Consider the following 26,036-nt stretch of genomic DNA (forward strand, 5'->3'; position numbering starts at 1 on the left):
CACCATCACATTTGTTCAGTATTTCATCCTTTTTTAAGTGTCATAGAATGCCTTTGTTTAAACTCTTCTTTCTTTTTACATTATAGTTTCTTCAGAAGTTATGAGGTCAACCATTAAAAGCCACTTGGTCAAAAAATAATGTTAGATATTCTCAATATTATTCATAATTATATACTACAAGTGGGAATAGTCAGGCCCCATACTAGATGAGAAAAGTTCAGGGAAGCTGCAGGAATGAAGTGGAAATGTCCATTGTGACTTTGCTCACAATGTTTTCAGAATCCAAGTAGGGAAAGGAGAATGAGCTACACTTGAGAACAGTGTGGGAGGCAAGTCAGCTGTGATGAAATGGAAGAAGAGGCCTTGAGTAAGGTACTGTGGCAATCTTTAGGAGCTGTCCAGCGTGGTAGAGCTATGGGAGAGTAAACTCCACAAAGTGCTAATGGACGGGCCAACTGCAACGTGATGGTCTGGCTAACTTTGAGGATAATGATTTAAGTTGTGAAGAGACACTGAGATGGCCAGTTGTTTCATCTGGAGAAACATGCACTCAAAAATCTATCTACCATGAGAAGGCAGAACATGGTAAACTCCCTTAGGGAACTTGTCTGCTGTCCAGTATGGCAGCCACTAGCCATATGTGGTTATTGAGTACATGAAATGTGCTAAGTGAGGAACTAAGTTTTAATTTTATTTAGTTTTAATTATTGTTTAATTTAAACAGACACATGTGACTAGTGACTACCATATTGGACTTTGCAGTTCTAGATTTCAAAACAAAACACACCCACCCACGTGTGCACGCGTGCGCACACACACACACACACACACACACACGAAAAGCCTGAGGAATGTTATTTGTCGTCACATAACCCATAGTGGTCTGGAAAATGGTTCATTCAAGTCCAAAAGGATCTTCACCTAATATAGACCACCCTCTAATGATGTGATCACTTCCCTCTTTCCCATCCACTACATGTCCTTTACTCTCTCTCCTCCTTCCCTCATAAAACACTACAGCATCTCCACCAGGTCTATCTCACTCTCTTCCATGACTCCTACAATCTAAACAAGTAGCCCAGGTATCTGTAGATCTTCAGTTTATTTGTTATATGTTATATTCTCCTTTTTAAGAGCTAATATTACATTTACATATATAACATTCACATATGCTCTTTGGAAGTGTTTATCGTTATTTCTTACATGAACACTTGTTTTGATTTATTTAGAACTGTTTCAAACACAGGTTTTCAGAACTGCAACCACCTCATCAAACAAGGACGTCTATTTGTTGTACATCTGTTATTCAAACATGTTTTCTTGCTTCACATATAATATGATTTGTTCTTTTCTCTTTATACTTCTCTATATTTTCTTTTAAAAAATTGTTAGGCAAGATATATGTTTGCTGGACAAATTAGATGTCAGCTCTGTTCAGTTTTAATTTATATATTTTGTAACTGGATCACCAATATAAATAATTCATCTACCCATCAATTTACCAATTAACAGGAACGAAATAGGCAGTAATCGCTTATATACATTTATTTGTATGTATTTTTTATTATAAGAAACATATTTTCCATATTGTTATCACATATTTAAAGCACAGCTATATTCTGCAACATAACTTCACATCTATTATTTTCTATTCTAGCAAAGAATTATCTCAACCCCAAATGAATAAAAAAAAATAGAGGAAAAAAATAGGGACAAGATGAGAACAAGAGAGGAAAAACAAGAGGTTCTGGAATTTCTCTAAAGAAAATAAGACACAGCAGCTGTTTGAAGAAAATGCAGTAATGGGGTGGGACCTAGATGGTAAGTATATCCTATGGAGGGTGTGCTTAAGGAATCAGTTAGAGAGAAGAGGAAGTGGGAAATGATGTGGGTCTGGGCAAGGCCTCAGGAGTCCAGGAGGCTCTGGGAAGGCAGAGGTGAGCAGGCAGTAAGAACTGTCAAAGAAGGGCTTTAGGCACAGAGAAGGCAGTATGATAGGGAGTTATCTGGCTAAACGAGAATCATTGATGATGCTACTGATAGCCGATAGCCTGCATAAAGTTTTAATTCATCTCTGAAAAAAATTAAGGAAGAAAATATTTTACCTGTGATGTGCTGAATACCGTGGGCCCCGGATGTGGCCTATTCCTCGGCAGCCTGGAGTAGGACAGACAGCTTGGCCTGGCAGGATTTTCACATCCTTTGCTCCTTCAGGAAGTAAAAGAAACACCCTTAGCAAAGAAGAACTGGAAAGACTAAAATATGTAAATGATATTCATTGAGACTTTACAAATTCAAAATAAGTTATCACAAAAACCATGTATTGGGTACTTGTGATGTTTTATAAAATGACTGAGCAGAAAATATCATTACTGTAACAAATAACACTAATAGCAGCTAATATCAGACGCATAGCAAAATGAATAAACATTAAAAAAATTATTTAAAAAAAAGTTGTAAGAACATCCACTTATCTCTTTCAGAGAATAGTACTGGCAAAAAAAAAATGCAGCCATGAGGTGAGAATGTGAGGGGGTTTGTGGTTTCCCATTATACTACTCCCACTGACCATAGCAAGGCACCCCCAAATGCTAGACAGAAACAGGGTGAGCAATTGTGCATGCCAAAGACAGCGAACAAAACGGGGCCCAACACGTGCTTCCTCAATCAGTTATCACAGCTATTTGAAGAAAGAACTGCCTGGCCCATACCACACACGCCACACTACACAACATACCACACCCACAACACCACACACCACACACACCACATTATACTATATATAATGACTTCAGAGATGAAGTCTGTCAAGCACAAGAAGCACTCCATCTCTAAAGATTATCAGGATTTAACCTTCTTGCTCTGTTCTGAGACTTCCTCAGTCTGCTCTCCCTCATTTTCTCTCTCCCCAACAGAGATATCAGCTCCTAGAATGCTCTACCCGCTACTGTCAGACATCTGGGTCTCACTTCCCTGACAGTCCCACATTCTCCTTCGCTCTCCAAAGCTGTCCTACTTCCACTTCCTGTGCAAGCTCACCATTTCCTGTCCTCATTTCACCATTTCTCTATTCTCACTCTAACTCTGTCTGGCTGCTGCCTGAAGAGAGCACATTCTGAGCTTTCTTCTGGAGAAAATGTTCACTTTCTCAGTCCCATGTGTCTCCGATTGGCAGGGAAGCCAGTGCCCTCTTCTCCTCCCAGCATCTCTCCTGGACCACATTTCTTTCATATTCTTCAATACTTCAGTTTTCTGAGGCTGACTCCATGGGGCTCCCTCATCATTGGCCCTCTCATTGCTCACACATGTCTGCCTGTCAGCCACGCCACTCAGAGAAGACTGCAGCCTTCACTCACTGGGTTCTGTTGTGTCCCAGCTCCAGCAATACCCGAGGCATCTCAATATGCACAGTCATAGCATCCCATATGCTGCCCTCACAGATCATTAACCAACTCATCTCCAGTGGCTTCTTCCCTGGATCCATCTGGGCCAAACACAAGGAAAACCCTCTGGATCTTGTCAGCACTAAAATGACACTGCATATAAAATCACTAAGCAAACAGTCCATCTAACTACAAAATTCTATCCTTCCAGATTGATTGCTCGGGTATCCCACCCAACGCCTGATGATGTTTTCAACATCACTGGAATTCCGAGGCCCCTGATTTCCCTTCTTTTCCCACCATCAGTCATCAGTCCCCACTTATCATAACTCCTTTCCCTCATCTTGGATTCTATCAACTTCTATTGCAAATAACTTAAATTCCCTCCTTCTCTGACCTTATCACAAGTGCCTGGGGGGTGGAAGAAGCCAACCATGGACCAAATGTACTATCCTGCTGCTCTGTGTTTTGTGTAGCTAAGTTCTCCTGGGAAAAATTACACAACAGTGCAGACTGTTACCAAAACTTCTTCCTCTCTTCAATAGCACATGGACTCCTCTAAACTCTCCAAATCTTCCACCAACCTCCACCTTTCAGCTCTCAGAAGCTGAGTTTTCCTGCTACTTCCCCAAGACACCAGGAGATCACTCCCTTGTGTACCATCATTTCCTCCTTCCTTCCCATCACAACAGGGAGAATTCCCTCTCCAATCACCATTTATGTGTGAGACACAGCTACCCCATTCTCCAGGATCTTTTAGGTGATTAGATATTCTAATCACTCCTGGACTTTTGAATCCTTTCTACCAACATTTAAACCTGCTCCAGTTTCTCCAATTACAAAAATAAATGAAGACAAAAACAGAAAATAAAAGCTTAAAACTCTATTTGGAACCCATATTTCCCTTTACTGCTCTCCACTCTTCCCCCCTTCATAGTCAAACTCCTCAGAGAAGTTATCTTTATTTCTTTGCATCTGGCTTCTCAAATCACATCAGTCTATCTTCTGATGTGAGTAATGACCTTTATGCATTAAGCTCAACATACACTGCAGAGTATGCATCACACTCGATGTCTTGGTACTATTAATCACTGTCTCCTTTAAGAATTGTTACTGTCCACTGGCTTTGGTGACATCATACTCTGACAATTTCCCTTTGCCAGCTATTCCTCCTCTAGTTTACCTTAAAATGTCACAGAGCCTCACATTTTGTTCTTGGGCTATCCATTTCAACACTTTATTTATCAACTGTATGCTACAGATGCTCACAGACTATAGCCCCAACATTCTTTATGTTCCAGACCAATACTTCTAACTCCACACATTCAACTCCAATACATCTCCACTGGGATTTCTCAGAGGCATTTAAAACTCAACATGTTCAAAACTGAAGTTGTAATCTTGTTCTCCAACCTTCTTTTCTGCTAGAGTTGCTCATTCCAATAAATCACATCACACTCTATTCCAGAAACCTGGAATAACTCTTAACATCTCCTCTCTCAGTTCACTCTGCCTCAACTTCCAGTCAATACTCAATCTCTTACTTAGTTAGCCTACCAATTTTTCCTCATTACTATCATGACTGACCTAATCCAAGTCATCATCATCTCCTTGAAGGATTTCTGCAGCCATTCTTGACTCATTCCAACCTATTCTCCTACTTACAACCAGAGTGTCATTTTCAAAACTTAAGTCTAATCTGAGCAATAGCTTCTTATGATGTTTGGATTACATCCAAAATCTACATCCTGGTCTACCTGATCTGATTCCCACATACCTCTTCAGCTATATCTCATTTGATTTTCCTCTATATTCAATATTTAGCATCCAAAATGGTCTCTTCCTGCTTCTTAACCTACCAAGTTCTTCCACAATGGAGGGCAGGTGCCTGTTGGGATGACCTTCCTATTTCTAAGCCTCTATAACTCCCATTTATATTTCAGATCACAGTTACATTTGACATCCTCAGGCTGCCTTACCTAGAGTATGTTAGGTTCCCATTTCATATAACATTTACCAAAATACAATGGAATGTTTGTTTAATGTTTATCTCTTTATTAGACTATGAGCTGCATGTCTATGTATATTTCATTCTTATGTGACCAGTACCTAGTCTGACACAAAGTTGGTGGACACATAGTTGGTGCTCAATAAATGCTTATTGAATAAACAGATGAGTATCTCACAGTCCTCCCCTCAAGATGCTCTTAGGTAAGAAAAGAGTTTTACACAAAAACCATAAATTTGGCCCTGGCTGAAGAGCTCAGTTGTTTGGAATGTCTTCCTGTACACCAGAAGGTTGCAGGTTCAATTCCTGATCAGGGCACACACCTAGGTTGAGGGTTTGATCCTCCCAACTTGTGGGAGACAATCAATCAATGTTTCTCTTTCACATTGATGTTTCTCTCTCTCCCTCCCTCTCTCTCTCTTTCTCTCTCTATCAATCAATCAATAAAAACATACCATAGGGTGAGGAATAAAAAAAAAATAACCCAGAAATTTACATTACAGTTTGATTATGTTGCACAAAAATACTGACTGAAGCTGGGTCCCAATGTGTGGTGATATTAGAATAAATATTTATACTTCAAATAAAATTTTATTAAATTTATCAAAAAATAAGAAAGTATGTCTCACACACTTGTGCTCTCAAAATGTCACAAAATACCTTGAGAGGAAATGTAGAAAGAAATAAGACCTACTCAATTCAAATGTGGCTTTTGGAAACAGCTTAAAAAATTACCCCAGCAATTATTAAACAACTCGAGGGAACTGAAGTTTAAAAATTATAAACAAGTCTTTTAAGTAAGAAGTATTCTTATGTTGCTCAGCAAATAAAAGGATCTCTGAGAAAATAAAGGGACACAGGATATAAGAGACTGTTCTCCTAACTGCACCTCACAATATACTACCAAGGCCTGGAATATTAACCCATATAACTTCCAGCAACCAGCCTAGGTGTCACTTTGTGTGGAAAATATTCCAGGAAATTCTCAGTTAATGATACTTAGCATTTTCAGGACTATTTTAATGTACTTGATTAAATTAAGATTTAAAGGGATCTTTTAAATATTTAGCACTCATGGCTGTCATAATTCTCTCCTTGTTAGATCCGTAAGGAGAGAATGACCTCAGTTATTGGGAGAAGTAATATATTAAAAATTACAACAAGGAACATAGCAAAAGAGTTAAGAAAAACATGCAATAAAAATGCGTGGACACGAGCAATTTCCATGGTAAATTCTGTATGATGCTTAATGAACAAGACAGAGAGCCATCTTCAGGAAAAGAAACCTGTACATTCTAGAATCCTTCATATTATTTCCTCTAGAATAAAAGGAACCTATAACAAAACTAATTTCTATTATATGTCTCCAGAAAATAACTGCATTTTCACCAAGAATATCTTATTTGTAACTTGGATATTTAGGGAATTTGGTCTCTAGAAAATATGTTCTCCACTTGAAATCACTCCTTCTGAGAAATTGTCCCTAAACATATTGCCCATTCTTGCCTTCCTTTTACCACCTTTATTGGAAATTATTTTCCTAATTTGTCTGTTTATCACCTGTCTCCCTTCACTAAAGTAAGGGCATCGACCTTATCTAATTTGTTTACCATTGTATCTCAGACCCTACTATAGCAGTGACTAGCACAAAAGAAATATGAACTAAGTATGTTTTAAGAATAAATAAAGAATCATGACGACAACAACAATTAACATCTGTAGGCATTATATTGGTATATCCTAACCAATTTTTGGTGATATAATAACTACTTTATCATCATTTCAGAGCTTAGCTTGCCTAAAATTAATCTGGTTCTCTACATCTAACTATTATGGGCTACTCGCTATATCAGGCAGTTGAATAGCTTCTAATTTATTCCAGTTATTCCATAAAAAAATTTACTCAAGCAGGAGTTAATATAATTGCAGGTAATGATATCTGTTATGCAAGCATAATAAATGACATATTCTAGATGCCAAGACAACAAAGAAATGGAAAATATGCTTGTAAACTGGAAATTATCTGAGTAAGGAATAATGCTTCACACTAATAGGACACTCACTATAGTAAAAGGTCCTTGTGGATCCCCCTTCACACAAACTACACATGCTTTTCTTTCCTAAAGATGACATTGATCTTCTTTGCCCTTCTTCCTACTTTGACCATTGCAGAACTCAGATTTAAGCCTTAATGAGGTGACAAGCACAAGGACAAGAGCAGAAGTCTTGAAGGAAGCAGAGAATAAAGGAAGACTGAGCCTGGATTCAAGGCATGACAGGGGATTCTGCCACATCAGTGTCTTTCACAGACAAAAAAAATAACCTCTTTTTAATTAAACCACTGTGAGTCGATTTTTGTGTCACTTGGAGCTACAAACTCCTTAGGGTAAAACAGCAATTTTATTTGTTTCTTCTTTTGTGAAGTCAAGTAATTGCTCTGAAACAAAAAGTAGAATTGCATGTGGGTACCAGACTTATTGTCAAGTAAACATGATGTAAGATGTCAAGGACAAATAAAAAAAAAAGAGATTGCGCTCTTCTCTAGGAAATGAGAAAGTAAACTGTCCGGTATTTCAAAGTGGCCCAAACAGACAAACATGTGTGGTGTGAATGGAAAGGCTTATTTTACCCACTTACTCCCCCACAGAATGAGCTGGAAGCTGAGATCACCTCCCTCCTTCTGTGTAGGAAGTAGTTTCCTCTTAGAACTGTTATTATATTTGGTGTAGAGCTGACCCAGAGCACAATGACAATACTGACACTAGCTGAAGCACATTAAGATATATACTATGTGAGCTCCAGATTGGTGCTGGTCAGCTTCAGAAAATAAGGATCAAGCAGCAGCAGCAGCAGCATTTTTCTCCTTATTTCAACACTATCCACTCTCTGCAGAAAAAGCATCCAGTTCAACCTGATTCATTTGGAAGGTGTTTTATAGATAAACTAGAGGCTGGTACATGAAAATTTGTGCATCCGGGAGGCAGGTGGTCCCCTCAGCCCAGTCTGCAGCTTCTCACAATCCAGGACCCCTCAGATAGGGTCTCTAGGCTTGGCCTGAGATCAGGGTCTATCAGGGCTTTCCTTCCCGCCCCCCCCCCCCCTGCCCCGATTCAGGCAGCTGGCCCCACCCCCGCCCCTGCCTCTGCTTGCCATCTGTGCAGCGCTGCCCCCCCCTCCCCTGCCACTGGTAGCCTCCCTCTGCAGGTGACAGGTGTGGGGTGTGATAGCTTGGCTGGCCTGGGCCTCCCTCTTCGGGGCAAATGCCGGCTGGCTGCACACCTGCCACAGAGTTGCGACAGGTGGTCTGGGCCTCCCTCTTTTTCTGCTGGGGAGGGGGGGGGATGGGGCCAGCCCTGCGAGGGACTGTCTGCCTACCTGATTGCCCCTAACTGCCGGCCTGCCTAACTGATCACTCCAACCATTTGCCTGCCTATCTGATCACCCCTAACTGCTAGTCTGCCTACCTGATCACCCCTAACTACTCTGCCTGCCTGCCTGATGACTCATAACCACTTGTTTGGGGGCAGGGCCAGCTCTGCAAGGGGCTCTGGTGGTCTGGTCTCTGGTCATTCCCATTGCTATGCTTATGGTGGCTGGACTTTTATTATATAGGATGGCATTAGCATGGGATGATAATATCCACTAGCGGATGTAACAGAAAAGTGGAACAGATTTAAATGTCACTGATCACAGACAAGTTAAAATACTTTAGTCACTATTATTATCTAAATAAATTTGTCACTGAGGGTCATTCACTCATTTATGGAGATATTAAGTGCCTGCTATATGCCAGACAGTATTCCAGATGCTAGGATAAGGCATATACAACAGAAAGGCCTGACCCCTTGGAGTTTACCTTCTGTTGCCAAAGACAGATTCAACTATCAAATGAGAAGTAGACTGTAATGTTAGACAGTGATGGTGGCAGGAAGATATATATAAAGTGGGTGAGGAAGAGAAAGTGACAGGGTGGGAGTGCGATGATACTTAAGGCAGAGCTTGCCCCAGACCTTCTACTGGAAACCAGTAAAGGTCTGGGGCAAGCTCTGCATTGTGGTGGAACTAGAGGTGCCAATGTAGCAATGGCATCCATAACTGGCACTGAAAGCCAAGGACTAGATGAGATCCCATAGTGCGTTAGTGTCCTGGGGAAGAGAAGAAGCCTGAGGACTGAGCCCTGAGAAACACAATATGTAGAGACAAGAAAGCATGAGGAAGGGGCCCAAAAGGAGCAGCTCGGGGAGTAAGAGGACAACCAGGAGAAACACATCGTTCACAGAGGAAGCACGTGAAGCAGGGAGTCAGTGGCTGTGAGCAGGGCTGGGTCTGGAGCAGACAGGAACATGCCTGACTGGAGTTCAAAGGGGAATGCAGAGGTAAGAGGGAATGATAACAAACTATTTTGGTGAGTTTTTTATATGAAGGGTGGTATAAAACTGGGTTTGTAGTCAAGCATATATTGTTACTATTTTTTTGTTTGCATAATAATGGGGGTATTTCAGTTGAAGGAAAATTTGATAACATAGAGATAGGGTGTCATTATAGGAAAAGGTTCTTAAGTGGCCTCACAGGGATAGGCTGGAGGCCAGTGAGGACTGAGTGCTGACAGCAGGGACTCTCCAGCTTCAGTGGCAGGGGCACATGTACTGAGGAGGGTGCGCTGGGAGATCAGGGTTGGGGATGACCAATTTCTTCCTGAGAGCATTTATTTTCTCAGCAAAACAGGCAGCAAGATCTCAGTTGAGACTAAGAATGGAACGAGGGATGCAACAGTATTAAATCTAGAGAAAAAATAAACTGTTCAAATATGCACATGTTCTCATTTCAAATAATTAAGCTTTCATGATCTTTTTTTGAATTGGAGACTTTTGTATTAGTAGCCTGTTTTCTTTTCCACCCCATACCCAGGAAATTTATATTATAGTTTGCTAAGAAGATTTAATGAAATAATTACACTTGACTGTTGGAGAATGCAAATAATAAGCATATCTTTCAAACTAATACTATAGCTTAATCATACTTATTCTCCATCTCCTAATAAAATTGGGGACAATAAATAGCCATTGTGATATAACAATAAATTTCTCAAAAAGGAGAAAAACTAGTGTAACCAAATACCATGTTTGATTGTATTGGGCATCAGACTGTCAGGTTTTATGATATATAAAAAAAATAAAACAATTTTCTGAAATGGAAGTGCAAAAGAATTTTTAAAAGATTACTAAAACTATGGATATTGTACTTGGTGATTCAGAAAAAAACATTAAAGATAACAATGTTAATATTATAATAGGAAGGTAAATTAACTATCCCCCTATCACAGGAAAACATTCAGAAGTGTGCTAGAATCCCAAAGGACCAGTGAATATGAAAACAATACTAATTACACTCCACAGAAAAGAAGCCTGAGGACTGAGCTCTGGGAAACACAATATGTAGAGACAAGAAAGCACGAGAAAGGGGCCCAAAAGGAGCAGCTCTGGGAGTGAGAGGAAAGCCAGGAAAAACACATTGTTGACAGAGGAAGCACATGAAGGCAGGGAGTCAGTGGCTGTGAGCAGGCTGGGTGCCTGGAACAGACGGGAACAGGCCTGGTAAGAAAAGAGGCCAAAAGTAATGGACAGTTTTCTAGAGGCCTCTTCCCCAAATCTGACAGAGCTTCTGAGCAGCGAGGACAGAAAGTGAAACATGGTATATTGGGCTTTGCTCAGTATTTAAAAAAAGACAGCAGAGCAGCTGGCAAAGATTTTCTTAGCAAATATGATAAAATGTATTTATCACATGCTGGGCTTTAAACAGGGAAAGAATAATATGGCGGGTAATTGGATAATTGCACAAGGATCCAAGAACAAGGAGGATCTCATGTGTACTATGGGTACAGTTTCAGGGAAACCATAGGTTTGCTGGAAAATGGGATGATTCAACCTGAGGTATCTGGATGAGACATCCTCTTTCTTGTTGCTGAAAAGTTCTAGGAATAAGACAGTGAGGACTATGTGGATGGTATTAACCAATACATGGCTATAATGACATTAAAACAGAAAGGAAGAAATATAGACTTAATTTGAGATATCTCTCATTCAAACATATCATGCTGGCAATTATAAAGTAAGGAATTTATACCATCAGTTAAGCATAACTATTTAAATAGACAAACTAGGCTCTTTTTATGTTAAAAAATAGAATAGGCATTCATAAATTTCCAACCTGTTTTGTTGCCCAGTTTTTAAACTTTGAAAAAAAAATCAGAAAAATGACACTCTTGATTTATGCATGAAAAAACTGGGAGAGGTCCATGTAGATAAGACAGAAGCACCAGATTTTAAGACTAGAAAAAACTTTAGTTAGGGATTATTGGTTCACTAAAAAAATTTGGTTTACATGTAACTAAATAACACTGAGCTTACATCTAACTGATAAATTTATTGTGAGGATCTGAGGGTAATATGGCATCAAAAAGTAATTAATATAAACACTATTTCACTACACTTTCCTACTACTTTTTTTCATTATTTTTAAGGAAGAAATCAAAACAGATAGACTTTCTTCTAAACCTTAACTTTTAAATAATTTTGTCTCAAAGATAATTTAAAAAATCTAAAATTACTTTCTTTGTTACGAATCTCCTTTAGTTTGTTTTTTATTTAAAACCAAAGGCCCAATGCATGAAATCCATGCAAGGGTCTTGGCCCTCTTAACCCCTGCAGCCTCAGCCACTCCTTGCACCCCTGGCTTTTTCCAGAAGGCTGTTCTGCTATTTTGTATCATTAGCATATTAGCTTTTTATTATATAGAATCACATTTTTTTTAAAAAAATAACTAATTTGTACTGGATTTATGTAAATGGATTATTCCCACCTAATCTAAATGAAAGTGCTGCAAAACCACCCTTCTCCCTTTCTCAATGTTCTCCCTCTCCCTCTCCCTGGTGTCTGTAACTGATGCTTGGATAAAATAAAAGAAGCAGGACCTGTGCAGGAGTTTCTTCCTTGGCGGTTTTGAATCAGTCTGTATTAAGAATTTAGTGAGAAAAACAGGCCTTACTGACTGCAAGTGTCAGTGCTATCCCCGAGGGAGCTCCATGCACAGAGATGCCACAGACTAGATGACCTACATGTTGTCTGGTCAAAACAGTACATAACAATGTCTATCGCAGACATAAAGGCAACCACTCGGAGAAGGATCCCATCACAAGATCCAACCATCCAGATTCTAGCTTGCCTATAGCTCTTTGGTGGCAAAGGTAGCATGGGCCCTAGGGACTGCCATTTCAGTCCAATCCAGAGCAGCAGGGCAATAGCAGACCAGGCTTTGCCAGGTCAGAGGCCATGGACACAGCAGGATCAGGAGAGCCTGAGAATTGACTAGAGAAAGGAGAGAGGTCCCATGACTGGCATACAAAGCAGGAAAGACAGATATATTTAAACATAAATTTTCAGGTCCTACAAAATCAGAATTCTGGAGGTAAGCTTGCAAATCTTATTTCTTAAGTATTCCTCATGCAGGTTGGGAACCACTAACCTAGTCTAGTGGTCGACAAACTGCAGCTTGCGAGCCACATGTGGTTCTTTGGCCCCTTGAGTTTTTAGCAAAGGCCAGCTTAGGAGTACTCTAATCAAGTTAATAACAATGCACCTACCTATATAGTTTAAGTTTAAAAAATTTGACTCTCAAAAGAAATTTCAATCATTGTACTGTTGATGTTTGGCTCTGTTGACTAATGAGTTTGCTGACCACTGACATAGTCCATCCACTTAATTTTGCAAACAAGGAAATTAAGTTTTAGAAGGTTAAATAATCTGTGCCATAGAGAAAACCATATTTCAGTTAATTAGACAAGTACTTAAGGTTCCTAACTTACAGATCTGTACTCTTTCACTCTTCTATGCTGCCCAATAAGCAATATCTATAATAGGATCTTTTATATGTTCATATACACAATTTTATTAATCAATAATTCATAGCTCTAAAGGAGAGCAAGGGTAGATATGAATGTCAATGTAGTCAACTGCATAAAATGAACAGAATTGTCTGGCTGATACAACCATGCTATCAGCAATGGATGTGGTAGGAGCACATGTGGGAGTCAGATACCATCACTACTCTTCTAGTTCTTGTGCTCCTCCCAATGGGAGCAGATTCCTGAGCTCACAATGGTCCTAGTATTTAAAGTAAGATATGGTTTTCATACAGCATGACCTTCAGCTCACCAACATGTCACCTAATGCTGAACAGGTGCTGACTGTTCAGTTCAATAACAGTGGATAACCCCATGTGCTGGTTTTACTAAGACATAGTTTGCAATAACTGTGACTGAAAACATTTTTTTGCCTTACTTGCTTAATTTAGAAGCTAACCCTAGAACAAAATGTGAGTCCACTGTTGCTGAATGTTCCATGGCTGCCTGGCATTGTATAACATTTGGTAAGATATATTAAACAAGCTGCACGTTAAAGAATGAAAACTTGCTTTTTTGTAAATATGATACTATTTTGATTATTATTGCATTGTAGTGTAATCTGAAGCCAGGGGAGATGGATGGATCTATAGAATATCATGCTATGTGAAATAAGTTAGATGGAAAAAAGGCAAGAACCATATAATTTCATTCATATGTGGTATATAAAACTGAAAGCATTAAAGAACAAACAAGATAAGCAAACAAGAAAAACCTCATAGACACAGCCAATAGTTTGGTGGACACCAATGGCAAAAGGTTATTGGGCAAGGTAATAAAGATAAAGAAGGCAAAGTAATAAGCTAGTCAGAGAAAGACAAGTATCACATGATCTCACTCATATGCGTAATCTACTGAACAAAATACACTGATGAACAAAATAGATACAGAGACATAGAAGCATGGGAGAAAGACGGATGAATCTCAGAGAGAAGAGGCAGGAAAAGATTAACCAAAGACCTTGTATGCATATATGCATAACTCATGGACACAGAAAATAGTGCAGGGAAGGCCTGGGGGACAAGAGCATGGTAGAGGGAGGGTCAAAGAGGAGACATCTATAATACTTTCAACAATAAAGATAAATTAAATAAAAGAAGGCAAAATATATGGTGACAGAAGGAGAACTGACTTTGAGTGGTAAATACACAATGCAACATACAGATAATGTATTATAGAACCTGTACCCTTGAAACTTATATAATTTTATTAACTAATGTCATCCAAATAAATTTAACTTAAAAAAATGAAAACTTGCAAATCTGTGTTTATTTTTTAAAATATATTTTTATTTATTTCAGAGAGGAAGGGCTAGGGAAAGAGAGAAATATCAATGATAGAGAATCACTGATCAGTTGCCTCCTGTACACCCCCTAGTCAGGATTGAGCCTGCAACCAGGGCATGTGCTCTGATGGGGAATCCAACCTGGTTCATAGGTTAATGCTCAACCATTTAGCCACACTGGCTGGGTGAAAATTATTTTACCTGTTTTACAATTCCTTAGGTCATAAATGTTTTTAGTGGTCAGGAAAATAGATGAGAAAAGGAGCATTATGAAGAATGTATTATTATTAAAGGGGAAGGTCAGTAATGTATGATGTCTTAGAAGGAAAGGTCAGTAATGCAGAAGGTATGCATTACTAGGATGTAATGCCAGTATGATATGCTATCAGCACTGTGCCTCTGACAATGAATAGATTTCAACTATTTGATGATTATAGAAATAAAATGACATATAGATAATATTTCTGAATGAAGGCTACAAGTAAAATTAGAAATAGTCTAAAGCAATGGTCGGCAAACTCATTAGTCAACAGAGCCAAATATCAACAGTACAATGATTGAAATTTCTTTTGAGAGCCAAATTTTTTAAACCTAAACTTCTTCTAACACCACTTCTTCAAAATAGACTCACCCAGGCCATGGTATTTTGTGGAAGAGCCACACTCAAGGGGCCAAAAAGCTGCATGTGACTCAAGAACTACAGTTTGCTGACCATGGGTTTAAACAATGCTCCAGGGAAGGTGATTTGGAACGGAAGATGTTCAAATATAGCAGTGGGAGGCAATTGGTGGGTCCATGTAGCTCTGACTTTGCATCTACAGCTGCAAGGGTGAGGAGCTCTTAAAGATGTCAACCTGTGAGCAGATCATGAGAAAGATCTATACTCACCAGCGCTGGATGCACAGGTGCAGAGAGCTGCTATCCCAAAGACTTGTGCAAATTATTCTGACATCATTATCTTATGTGTTGAAGTGAAACCCATTGCTTTGCTCAGAAAGAAATTCTAATTTTTACTTTTTGGTTTGAAATAAATGGCAAAGCATGTATGCTGCCATCCACAATCTGGCCAGATGTTACTCATTGACTGGGACAGGATAATAATCTATTTCAGTTTACTGTCAAACTACTGAGTCAGTCCATGACTTTGAGAAGTTAGTGTGTATTTGTTTGAAATGTGTGTAACTTTGCACAGAGCTATATCTTGTTTAGATACAACCTACCAATGTCTGTAATGGGAGGACTAATACTCACCCACCTTGTTACATTTTATCTCCACCGAACAGCAGTGAGCAAAGTCATCTAGCTATGATGGGACATAACCTGTAAAATTGTTCTGAGCTGCCACTAGAATCTCAAAGACCAAGTGTTAGAACCAAGTAAATGAGTTCTGCCTTCACACCTCCAGAAGGCAGAACACAAAGGATAAGACTTCAACAAGGACCATTTAAAACATAATATAATTTAGACTGTAAGTACATTTTAAAATGTATTATTTTTCCTTGATAATCCTAGCATGCAAATCTGTAATTAGGGACTTCTAAAATAGCTAACTTTTTTAAAAAACACAATGCGCTGTAATTGTCTATTAAGTCAATGACTACTTAGGGACTCCTAAAACACTGCTGATTACTTGCTTGCTGTATTTTGGAAGAACAAGTACAAGATTCCTTATGAAATCATCTATAAAACAGAGTGAAATTGAAAATGTGTTGTTACTTAAGTTAATAAACTCCATTTCCCCCCCTCTGAATGACATCTATCCATCATAGTTTTATTCCACATCAAGGCTATAATTGCATTAACTCTTACTTTATAATTTAAGTGAGTTTCCATATCTGATTAAATAAAACTTTCCTAATTCAAGAGGACCCCAAATGGTCATCAAAGAGGGCTTTATTCATTATTCATTTCTTAATGTAGATTAATGAATTTCATCTCATTTAACAGAATAAACAATGCATTAGGCCATATGGTACATTTACAAGTCATTCTGTTATACATCTGTTGTGTAATGAAACAAATGAGATAAAAATTCACTATATCTTTTTATCAAGTTATGGTCTATTTTGCTTGTTTAACAGCTAAATAAATTAGCCTATTCTTAAGGTCTTTAATTAGAAAGGCTATGCATATCACTATTTTACGTATATATAATTTAACTTCATAACTTCACTTAACTTACTTTGTAATCAAGTATCATAATTAGTTTTAAATACAAATAAAAAACAAACTGAAGAAAGGATAATGACCATGTTATTTAGACATGCAAGTCAGCTAGAAAACTTCCTTTTTCTGCCAGTCAACTTTTTATTGATGAAAGGTTCCTTTGTTAGTAATGAGAAGTGTTTGGCCCATGTCTTTAGCTACAACTCAATAATTCACTTCATAAATGTTGTAGGTAAAAGCCCAATGTGGCCACTAGAGATGCATGTTTTGGCATAAGTGATCAACCAATCCTTAGATAGAGAAATGAATATAAAAAATATTTATGGAAGCCAAACACTAGAGAAATAATTACAGATGCAATACTCAGTGACTCTCCATTCAAGAAGCCTACAGTCTCATAAGCACTACTGAAAAAAGCTGAGAAATAGATGATTTAAAGTAATACATATTGTGAGAAAAGAAAGTTGTGAAACGGAATATTATAGTAGTGGTTAGTTTTTGATAATGTGGCCCAGGAAGGCCTTCCTCAGAAGAAACCATTTGAAATGAATTCTAAAGGGTGAGAAAAACCCTCCATTCTATAAAGTGAGAGGGAGTCCCCCACTCTATAGGTGAGAGAGAGTCCCCCACTCTATAGGGTGAGAGAGAGAGTCCCCCACTCTATAGGGTGAGAGAGAGTCCCTCACTCTATAGGGTGAGAAAGAGTCCTCCATCTATAGTGTGAAAGTCCCCCACTCTATAGGCTGAGAGAGAGTCCCTCACTCTATAGGGTGAGAAAGAGTCCTCCATCTATAGTGTGAAAGTCCCCCACTCTATAGGCTGAGAGAGAGTCCCTCACTCAACAGGATAAGAGAGAGTCCCCCATTCTCTAGTGAGAAAGAGTCCCCCACTCTACAAAGTGAGAGAAAGTTCCCCACTCTACAGGGAGAGAAAGAGTAGCCCACTCTATAGGGTGAGAGAGAATCCTCCATTCTGGACGGAGAAGATAGAGGTGCTACCCTTTCTGGAAGCCCAAACTTGGCACTGCCACAGGCTCATACAAGGCTGGAACCTCACACCAGCTGGGTCACCCACTTTTCTGTCTAAGAAAGGGTGACACAGAGGGAAGCCTCATATGATTATAAAAGTATGTACACACTGTAGGGTTCAGGCAAACCAGGAAATATATTCTAACTACACCCTGGACCACCTTTGTCTCCAACAAGCTGGGCAAACTCTGAGTCTCCAGGGACCTAATGAGCTCAGAGGATTGTGTCACTTTTATGTTCGACATCCACATAGTTGGTGTATCCCAAAAATAAAGCACTTTTTCTAGGTTGGTTCACACTTTTTGAGAATATGAATCAAACCCTCTCTCCTACATCTACTTATTTTTATCCTCAGCTGAGAGAGCAGTCTGCTCTTCTCAACTTTGTGGTGGTTGGTATTCATGGCACAAACAGTGAGGTCAGCCTCGTCTGACAACTGGTCACCTTCAGGGGGGCTCTCCCTGAAGGGCTCAGCAGCCCATTATGTCACTCAACACCCCCACCAGCTCTTGTCATTTTATATTTGCTCTTTGTCATTTCAGAAAAAAAAGCAAAACACTTTACACATACCAATGAGAAAAGTCAGTTACCAAGTGGCGCATCCAAGTCTACACTTAATTCAAAAACGGTTCCTGGTTTGGTTTTCTTTTTTGTCTCCAGCTATATCTCCCTTAGAGAATTGGGACCTGTCATAATTTTATTTTATTATTCTATCCCTACCTGAAAACATTAACAAAACATTTCCATGAAGTCAGGTATTTTACTCTTTTTAACTATAATTTCTAAAAGTGTATTTATTAATAAGACAAGGGCTGAAGGAGTAGGTAGGGGGAAATAATATAGACAGATTACATTTATAAGATGCAGGAAGTTAGGAAAATAACAAGCAAATTGGACAAATATTCATGGAGAGCCTATGCTGTGTGAGAGCACAGGCTGAGCCACACAACCCATGGCAGGAAGTGGTAGGTCAACGGCAATGTGAGGTCCCTGTCACCAGGAGCAGTATTCTAGTCATCCTTTTAGTAAGGGAGAAGGATGAAAACATAAACAAATGAGCTTATTATCTCATAGCCTGTGAGAACTGTCATTAAGAAACACAAAGGCAGCTAACAGAGCTAAAGAATGACAGGGCTGCCGCCTTGTAAACAGCTCAACAGAGAAGGCATCTCTGGGAGGGACCCTCCGAACAAGCTTTGGGAGCACAGGTGGCACAGGTTCCAAGTCAAGGACAAGGCAGGAGCAGATGTGGAAGCATGCTGGTATGCTCTGAAGAGCCCTGAGTGAGCAAGGACAAGAATACAAACCCTTGCTAGGGAGCTCCCACAAGTCAGATTGCAGAGGGCCTGGGATTGAGAGGAAGAGCTTTGGAACAAACTCTGTGTGAGCAAAGAACCATTGGAGGGTTCTGGGCACAAGAGTGACCAATAAGTAAGTAAGTAAATAAATAAATAAATAAATAAATAAATAAATAGATAACAGAACAAGGAGAGGACAAAATACTGTAGGATGGTAAGGACAAAGAGAAAATTCATCTCCTCAAGGACATCAGACAAAGTTTTGGAGATCAGGTGACTCTTGACTAGAAATGACTTCACTTTGTTGGCCCAAGAATAGAGGAAGTGAATACACGTCCTACCCAGAGGCATAGCAATCCTCTATATGGTCTGAAAAGCAAGGCAAAAGGGGACCCACAGAAAGTGGACTGCCTAAAACAGGGACAAAGAAATGGTGAATTGTGCTTAACAGATAAGGCTTCTATTAGAACCTGTTAAATCCATTTGATTTGACAACTAGAAAGCTACAAAACAATTCGGAAAGACTAATTTTATTTTGCTGGTGGTATATTTACAATTTTGATATTGTTATCATAAAAATATATATACCCATCCGGCACAGAACTCCCAAAATTCTTGAATTTCCTGTGATGAGAGTAATAAACGTCTTTTGTATGTTAATGAGATGATGACTTTTGGAAAGCTCTTAGGGGTGAGGGCTGGTTGCCTATGGAGCCAACCATGTAATTATAGGGTTGGAAACTTCAGTACCACCCTAGTCCATTAGGGAGGAGAGAGGGGCTGGATACAGTTCAATCTCCAGTGGACAATAATTTAATAAATCATACCTATGTAATAAAGGCTCCATAAAAACCCAAGAGGACAGGCTAGGAGCCCTTCTGGGTTAGTACAACAGAATGTAACCATGTGCCACCATGCTGGGCCATGAGGACAGAACCTCCTTTTTTCAAGACCTCACACTGTATATTACTTCATAACTAGTTTCCTGAATTCTGTGTGCTTCTCAAGAACCTTAATTGAACTCAAAGTAGGGGTCATGGAAACCTATGATGTATAGTTAGTTTTTTATAAGCAAAGTTAACAATTTGAACTTGTGACTGACATCTGAAGTGGGGTCAGTCTTGTGGGACTGAGCCCTCCATCTATGGATCCAATACTATTTTCAGGCAGACAATATCAGAATGAACTGAACTGTAAGGATATCCAATTGGTGTCAGAGAATTGCTTGGTGTGAGGAAAAGACCCACATATGGGATTGGGTACAAATTTGCAGTGATACATTCAGGATTTTTTATTAAAAGTACAGCATAGTTCTTTAGTTCTTAGTTTAATGGGGCTTGTAGGACCTACTTATCCTAAGCTTAAGTCAATAATGCTAAATGTTTTGAACTGTCCTAAGTGTTATTCAATATTTGCTCAGAGATCAGCAACCCTTCATGGATAGTGTGATTATAACAAGTACCTAGGAAAAAGCCATACTGGTGGTATAACTTCTAGGAAATAAAGTCAACTCCCAATTTTCTGAATCAATGAAGAGAAACGGTGGCATGGGAAGCAAATGTTCCTGCACTCTTTATCCAGCCCTGCTATTTACTGTGGGACCACTGTGTCTCTAATAACCAAAAACAGCCATTAAGGCATTTAATGTCACAAGCCTGCAAGTCTCAGAGGTAAAGTGACTTGCACAAAGGCATGGAATCAGTCACAGCAGAACAGAATTTATATCCAAATTTTTCTAACCCCAAAATTGATCATATCCAAGCTTGGTTAATTTCCAAAGCAAGAGCTACTGGCCATCCTCTGCTCAATGGAGTAGGTAATCTGTGGGAGCATAACTAACAATAAAGGAAAATAATGAGCTCTATTTAAAGAAATTTAACATCAAATGTGACTGGGATTACAGTTTCCCAATGATATGACTAAAAAGATTGCCCCCCAAAAATCAAGTAGATGACCAAGGTAAGCATGGCATTTTTGCTTTTTATATCTTTTAAAATATATATTTTTATTGATTTCAGAGAGGAGGGGAGAAGGATAGAGAGATAGAAACATCAATGATGAGAGAGAATCTGACTGGCTGCCTCCTGTATGTCCCCTACTGGGGATCCAGCCTGCAACCCAGGTATGTGCCCTTGACCAGAATCTATCCTGGGAACATTCATTCCACAGGCAGATGCTCTATCCACTAAGCTAAACCAGCTAGGACATTTTTATATCTTTGTAAAGGTACTCATGGAATGCAAAGCATGACAGAAAGATCTTAACAACTTAATAGTACTACATCTTAAGTATTTAATTTGGATTCTAACTGTAGAAAAAGTCCACCATGAAGGGCTATACATTAGAGAAACAAATTATGCCTTCATGGTACAAGATAAGGAAAGTTTCATCTGGCAGAGGAATACAGGGCAACCTGCAGGTGAGCATCTGTGGCTGGGAATGGCAGCTAAGGGGTAATTGTCATCACCTGGCCATACAAACTGGTACTCTTCCCAGATGAATGAGAACATTCAAATTTTTACAGTCAAAAAGGCTTTCACGGTTACCAGTTACTGTTTTGAGAACTTCTATATTAGGCCTCAGTGACTAAATATTATAAAGTATTGAATATTATTATTATTATTATTATGGAGAAAATGAGGTATGATTTCAGCTTTACACAGACTATTATAAGGAAGAAGTGACAAAACAGGAACTTGTTACAACAGTCAATGCTAGACTTTCAAACTTGGTTTTGTTGATAGTAACTAGACTAACCATTTTTTTTTTCTACTTTCCAGTGGGAGAAATTTTCAGTGACAAATAAATTTTGGAGCAGAACTCTGTTTGTGTGTGTAGTTTTGTGTATTTTTGCACGAATGGTATATATTGAACCATCTATGTCTTGAAGTCTAGCTATTTAAAAATGAATAAGACTACTGAAGAATATATGAATAGTTATAAACCATAGGGTTAACTGAACAATCTATAATAAACCATATTAATAATGATTAATCTAAACAAATTTATAACAAAAAAGCAAGCACAGCACTAACATACTATCATGAACAACTGAAGACAGCCAATTACAAGTTATCTTCCCCCCAAATTATAGGGATTCCATTCCCCTGAGTGTGAGTACTGAAAACATAATATTGCTAATACATGAAACTTCAGAAAAAAACTGAAGTAAAATATTTTGGAAACTCCAGTCAGATGGTAATTTCAGCACAATTATGAATATATATTTAATAATTTAATAATTTACAGTTGTATATAAATATGAAAATCTATAGAATATTATGCAATTTGCTGAAAGCAGCTAGCATTAATTGGGCACATACATCAGGTAGTCTTTAACATGCTATGCATATATTTACCCTACCTCATTTTTATAAGTATATGAAATAGACATACTAATATCACCTCCATTTTATAGGTGAGGTACAGAGAGGCACATGCTCAACAAGCAGGAAAACTGCCATTCAAACCCAAGCATTCAGATTCTACATTTCACACTTTTAATAACTAGGCTATGTTGCCTCCAGAACTTGAATTTTTAGATCCATTCTAGGCTATTTAGGATGATCTGTGCAACTAATCCATACACTCATTTCTAACTATGATGAGAGTGCAAATAGTGAAATGGTGTTGGAAGGGAGGAATGCAGGTCAAAGATGGATTCTAGAGAAATTAAAAAAGAGTATCAGCGAAAAGTAATGACTGGTCATATGTGTGGGATGATGAAGGGGTAAGGATTGAAGTGGAGTCCAGAATGAGTTTGAATAAGAATTAGGAGCTTTGGAAGCAAGTAGGAACAACAACAACAAAAAACAAGTTTTTCGTTTGGGATGATATCTATGTTTGAGATAAGCAAATCTGTAGGCTTCAGTATGCTTATGAGACATTCAGGTCAAGAAGTCCATTAAGCAGCTTGGCAAAGGAAGAGGCAATTAGTGAAGAGAGCTATCCCTATGCCTGAAATGCTGATCCATCTCTACCTCTGTTGAAATCATTCCTACATAAGAAATACTGGATATGAGAGACTGAGGTGTGCACGTGGGTATGGGGGAGGGGGAGAACATAAAGTGAGACCATTTACCCGGAATGCTGGGGTGTGAAATTTGGGAAAATACAAAGCAGGGTCAAAGAAACCACGAAGCACAAATGCTTAAACTCTTCTCCCAGTGTGGTACTGAGCTTGACTCCCTGTGCTACACTCTGTGTACAGACTCTGTGCTTTACAAAGCACTGCAACTTACACAAGGACCTGTACTGGGTTGACTTTGTGGCTTTGGAAGAATCTAGCTAATGTAAAAATACTTGCCATATTTTCAGGGACTCTTCTCATTTCTACAAGAAGTTAAAGAATTCTTTAAAAAATGTAGTCCTTTTGACTTTAAGGTTCAAGCATCATTGGGTTCTCTCAATGTAAGATATCTTCATTAACAGAAAACCTTGCTAGCTTCATCCCAAGAAGCCGAAAGGAGAGCAACAGAAGCACCGAGCAAACAAAACACACAACAATACAGCTGCTTGCATGTGTGCCTAAGACTGGCTGTTAGTCATGGCAGCCTATTCAGATTACAAGAATCCTTCAGACAAAAGAATAAGGTATTTTGGCTTGAGGTTCATTAGAATTTAGCGTGGTTAATTACCTCCTTAACTTTAAGTAGCCCAAAAGACAGAAATAGTAAACAGAGCAGTAAAATAGAGGTTGAATAAAATTTTTACAGCTATTTTTAAATGCTGAAATTTAAAATATTGTTTTTTTCTAAAATATTTTGAAATTTATTCTATAAATGAAATTAAGATAGAATTAAAAAAAAAAACACACCCCACACACTTCAGCTAAAAGCAATGGTCAAAATTAGATGGATTTAAGCCTGGCTCAATTTTCTAAATTGAAATATAAAAACATGAAGATTAATTAATTAATTAATTAATTTTCCCAATACACATATTTTTTTTTTATTGAGAGAGGAAAAGAGAGATTAAAAAAGATAGAAATATCAATGATGAGAGAATCATTGATTGGCTGCCTCCTGCACAGCTCACGCCGGAGATTGAGCCTACAACCTGGGAATGTGCCCTGATCAGAAACTGAACCGTGACCTGCTGGCTTATAGGTCGATATTCAGCCACTGAGCCATGCAGGCCAGGCTGGAGATTCTTTTAGATAACACCATAAAAATAATTCTTAATGATTATAATTTTTCATTCATATGAAGCATGAGGTTTAATTGCCAGTAAATGGCTTTCAGTGTAGCTCTAGTGATGACTAATCAATTCACCTATCTATATTTAGCTTTCAAATATTTATAATGACATTAAAAAACACACACAGCATTAAGGTAGGAATTCAGGCTAAGTATTTTAAAAGCAACAACAAGAGAAAATACTCACGATGTGGCACTTCTAGTGGATGCCCTGTTACGTCACACCATCCAATTGGGTGAATGTCAGGGCTGTCTACATCCATCCAAAAGTCATATTTGTGGTCCCAGCCATCAAAATGAACCTGTTGAATAACTAGTATTTAGTAATTAGTTTTACTATCCCCATATCAAAATATTGGAAAAAATATATCCAAAATTGAGAATGAAATTTTATTAAACACACATTACAGCTGAAACTACATTAAAATGTGCTATCACATAGCCTTCTACTCTAGCAGCCAAAGGCTACGGTGCATCTCCCCCTCCCCCCCCCCCCCGAGAATGTAAAGAAATTGATAAACAAAAAATCTATCAGGATTTGAAGAAAAGACCAATCCATTTTACCAATTAAGAAATATTGTAAGCATATTCTCTGTCCTGGTAGCACTGAAAGAACCATATCAACATCATCAATAAGAGTCATCAACTGACGCCAGTATAAGCCGTATGCAGATAGGAGGTGGATAGATTAGAGTAAAAGGAAGCAATGCATTTCAAAATCTTAAAAAATGGAACAATGGAGGCAAAGAGAGTTGATAAAATGTGCTACTGAGGAAGAAGGATTGATAGTTATCTAATAGCTATTATAAAACAATGTGTAAACTTTCAGAAAACCCAAGGAAGAGATTGGGCCCAGGTCCACCAGTCTTTTTGGTTATCACTCTATGCTACTTAACTATAAAATACACGACACATACACATGTGCGCGCATGCACGCACACACACAGACACACACACAACACATACAAACAAGTCTGAGAATAAGATTACAATAAAGTCCAATTTGTGAAAAATACTTTTTTTCCCCACTTTTAAAATATCTTTATTGTTGAGATTATTACAGATGCGCCTCTTTGTTCCTCCCATAGCTCTCCTCCACCACTTCCCACCTCACCCCAGGCCCTCATCACCCTATTGTCTGTGTCCATAGGTAATGCATACATAGATATAACATCTTTCTCTAATCTCTTCTCGCATCCCCCATACCCTCTTCCCTCTGAGAACTTTAAAAGCTATAATATTATAAATACCATTCTTTATCTTATACTAGTGTCCTGGTGCATGGATTCATGCACATTGAAAGGAAATTAATTAGAAGAAATATGTTAATATCCCTATTTCTGTCTTGCTAATGAAAAGAAAATAGTCTCCTATCTACCTATTCCAGGACTTCTGTGAGGATCAAATGAGATGAGGCATGGGAAAACGCTTCACAAACATTTGGTTAAAGTGTAAAATGTTTGCACCTGGTTATAAAGGAAGATGGGTTCCTGGGCTCAAGAAATTCCAAGGAGGCTAATTGCTAGGGACAGGAAGCTGGGCATTGACATAAATATCAATAAATAATGGGTGAAAGATTTATAGAATCTTTGAAAACAGAAGGTTCATAAATGACCAATAAGCACATTTTAAAAATTGTCAGCATCATTATTCATCAGAAAAACCAAGATGAGACACTACTGTACACCCATTCAAATGATGTAAGTGATTGAC

At 38.5% G+C, this 26,036-nt stretch overlaps 1 protein-coding gene across 1 annotated transcript in view; it reads right to left on the reverse strand.

The window, feature by feature from the left end:
* Positions 1-26,036, reverse strand: part of L3MBTL4 (L3MBTL histone methyl-lysine binding protein 4) — a 233,359-nt gene that overhangs the window by 119,077 nt on the left and 88,246 nt on the right. The window contains exons 12-13 of the mRNA XM_084887063.1: positions 24,511-24,625; positions 2,106-2,208 (exon numbers count right to left, since the gene is read on the reverse strand). Of these exons, the coding sequence (XP_084743189.1) occupies positions 2,106-2,208; positions 24,511-24,625 (218 nt within the window). The remainder of the gene's footprint in view (positions 1-2,105; positions 2,209-24,510; positions 24,626-26,036) is intronic.

This window comes from Pipistrellus hanaki, assembly GCF_964339955.1.
Source record: "Pipistrellus hanaki genome assembly, chromosome: 6".
Lineage (NCBI taxonomy): Eukaryota > Metazoa > Chordata > Mammalia > Chiroptera > Vespertilionidae > Pipistrellus > Pipistrellus hanaki.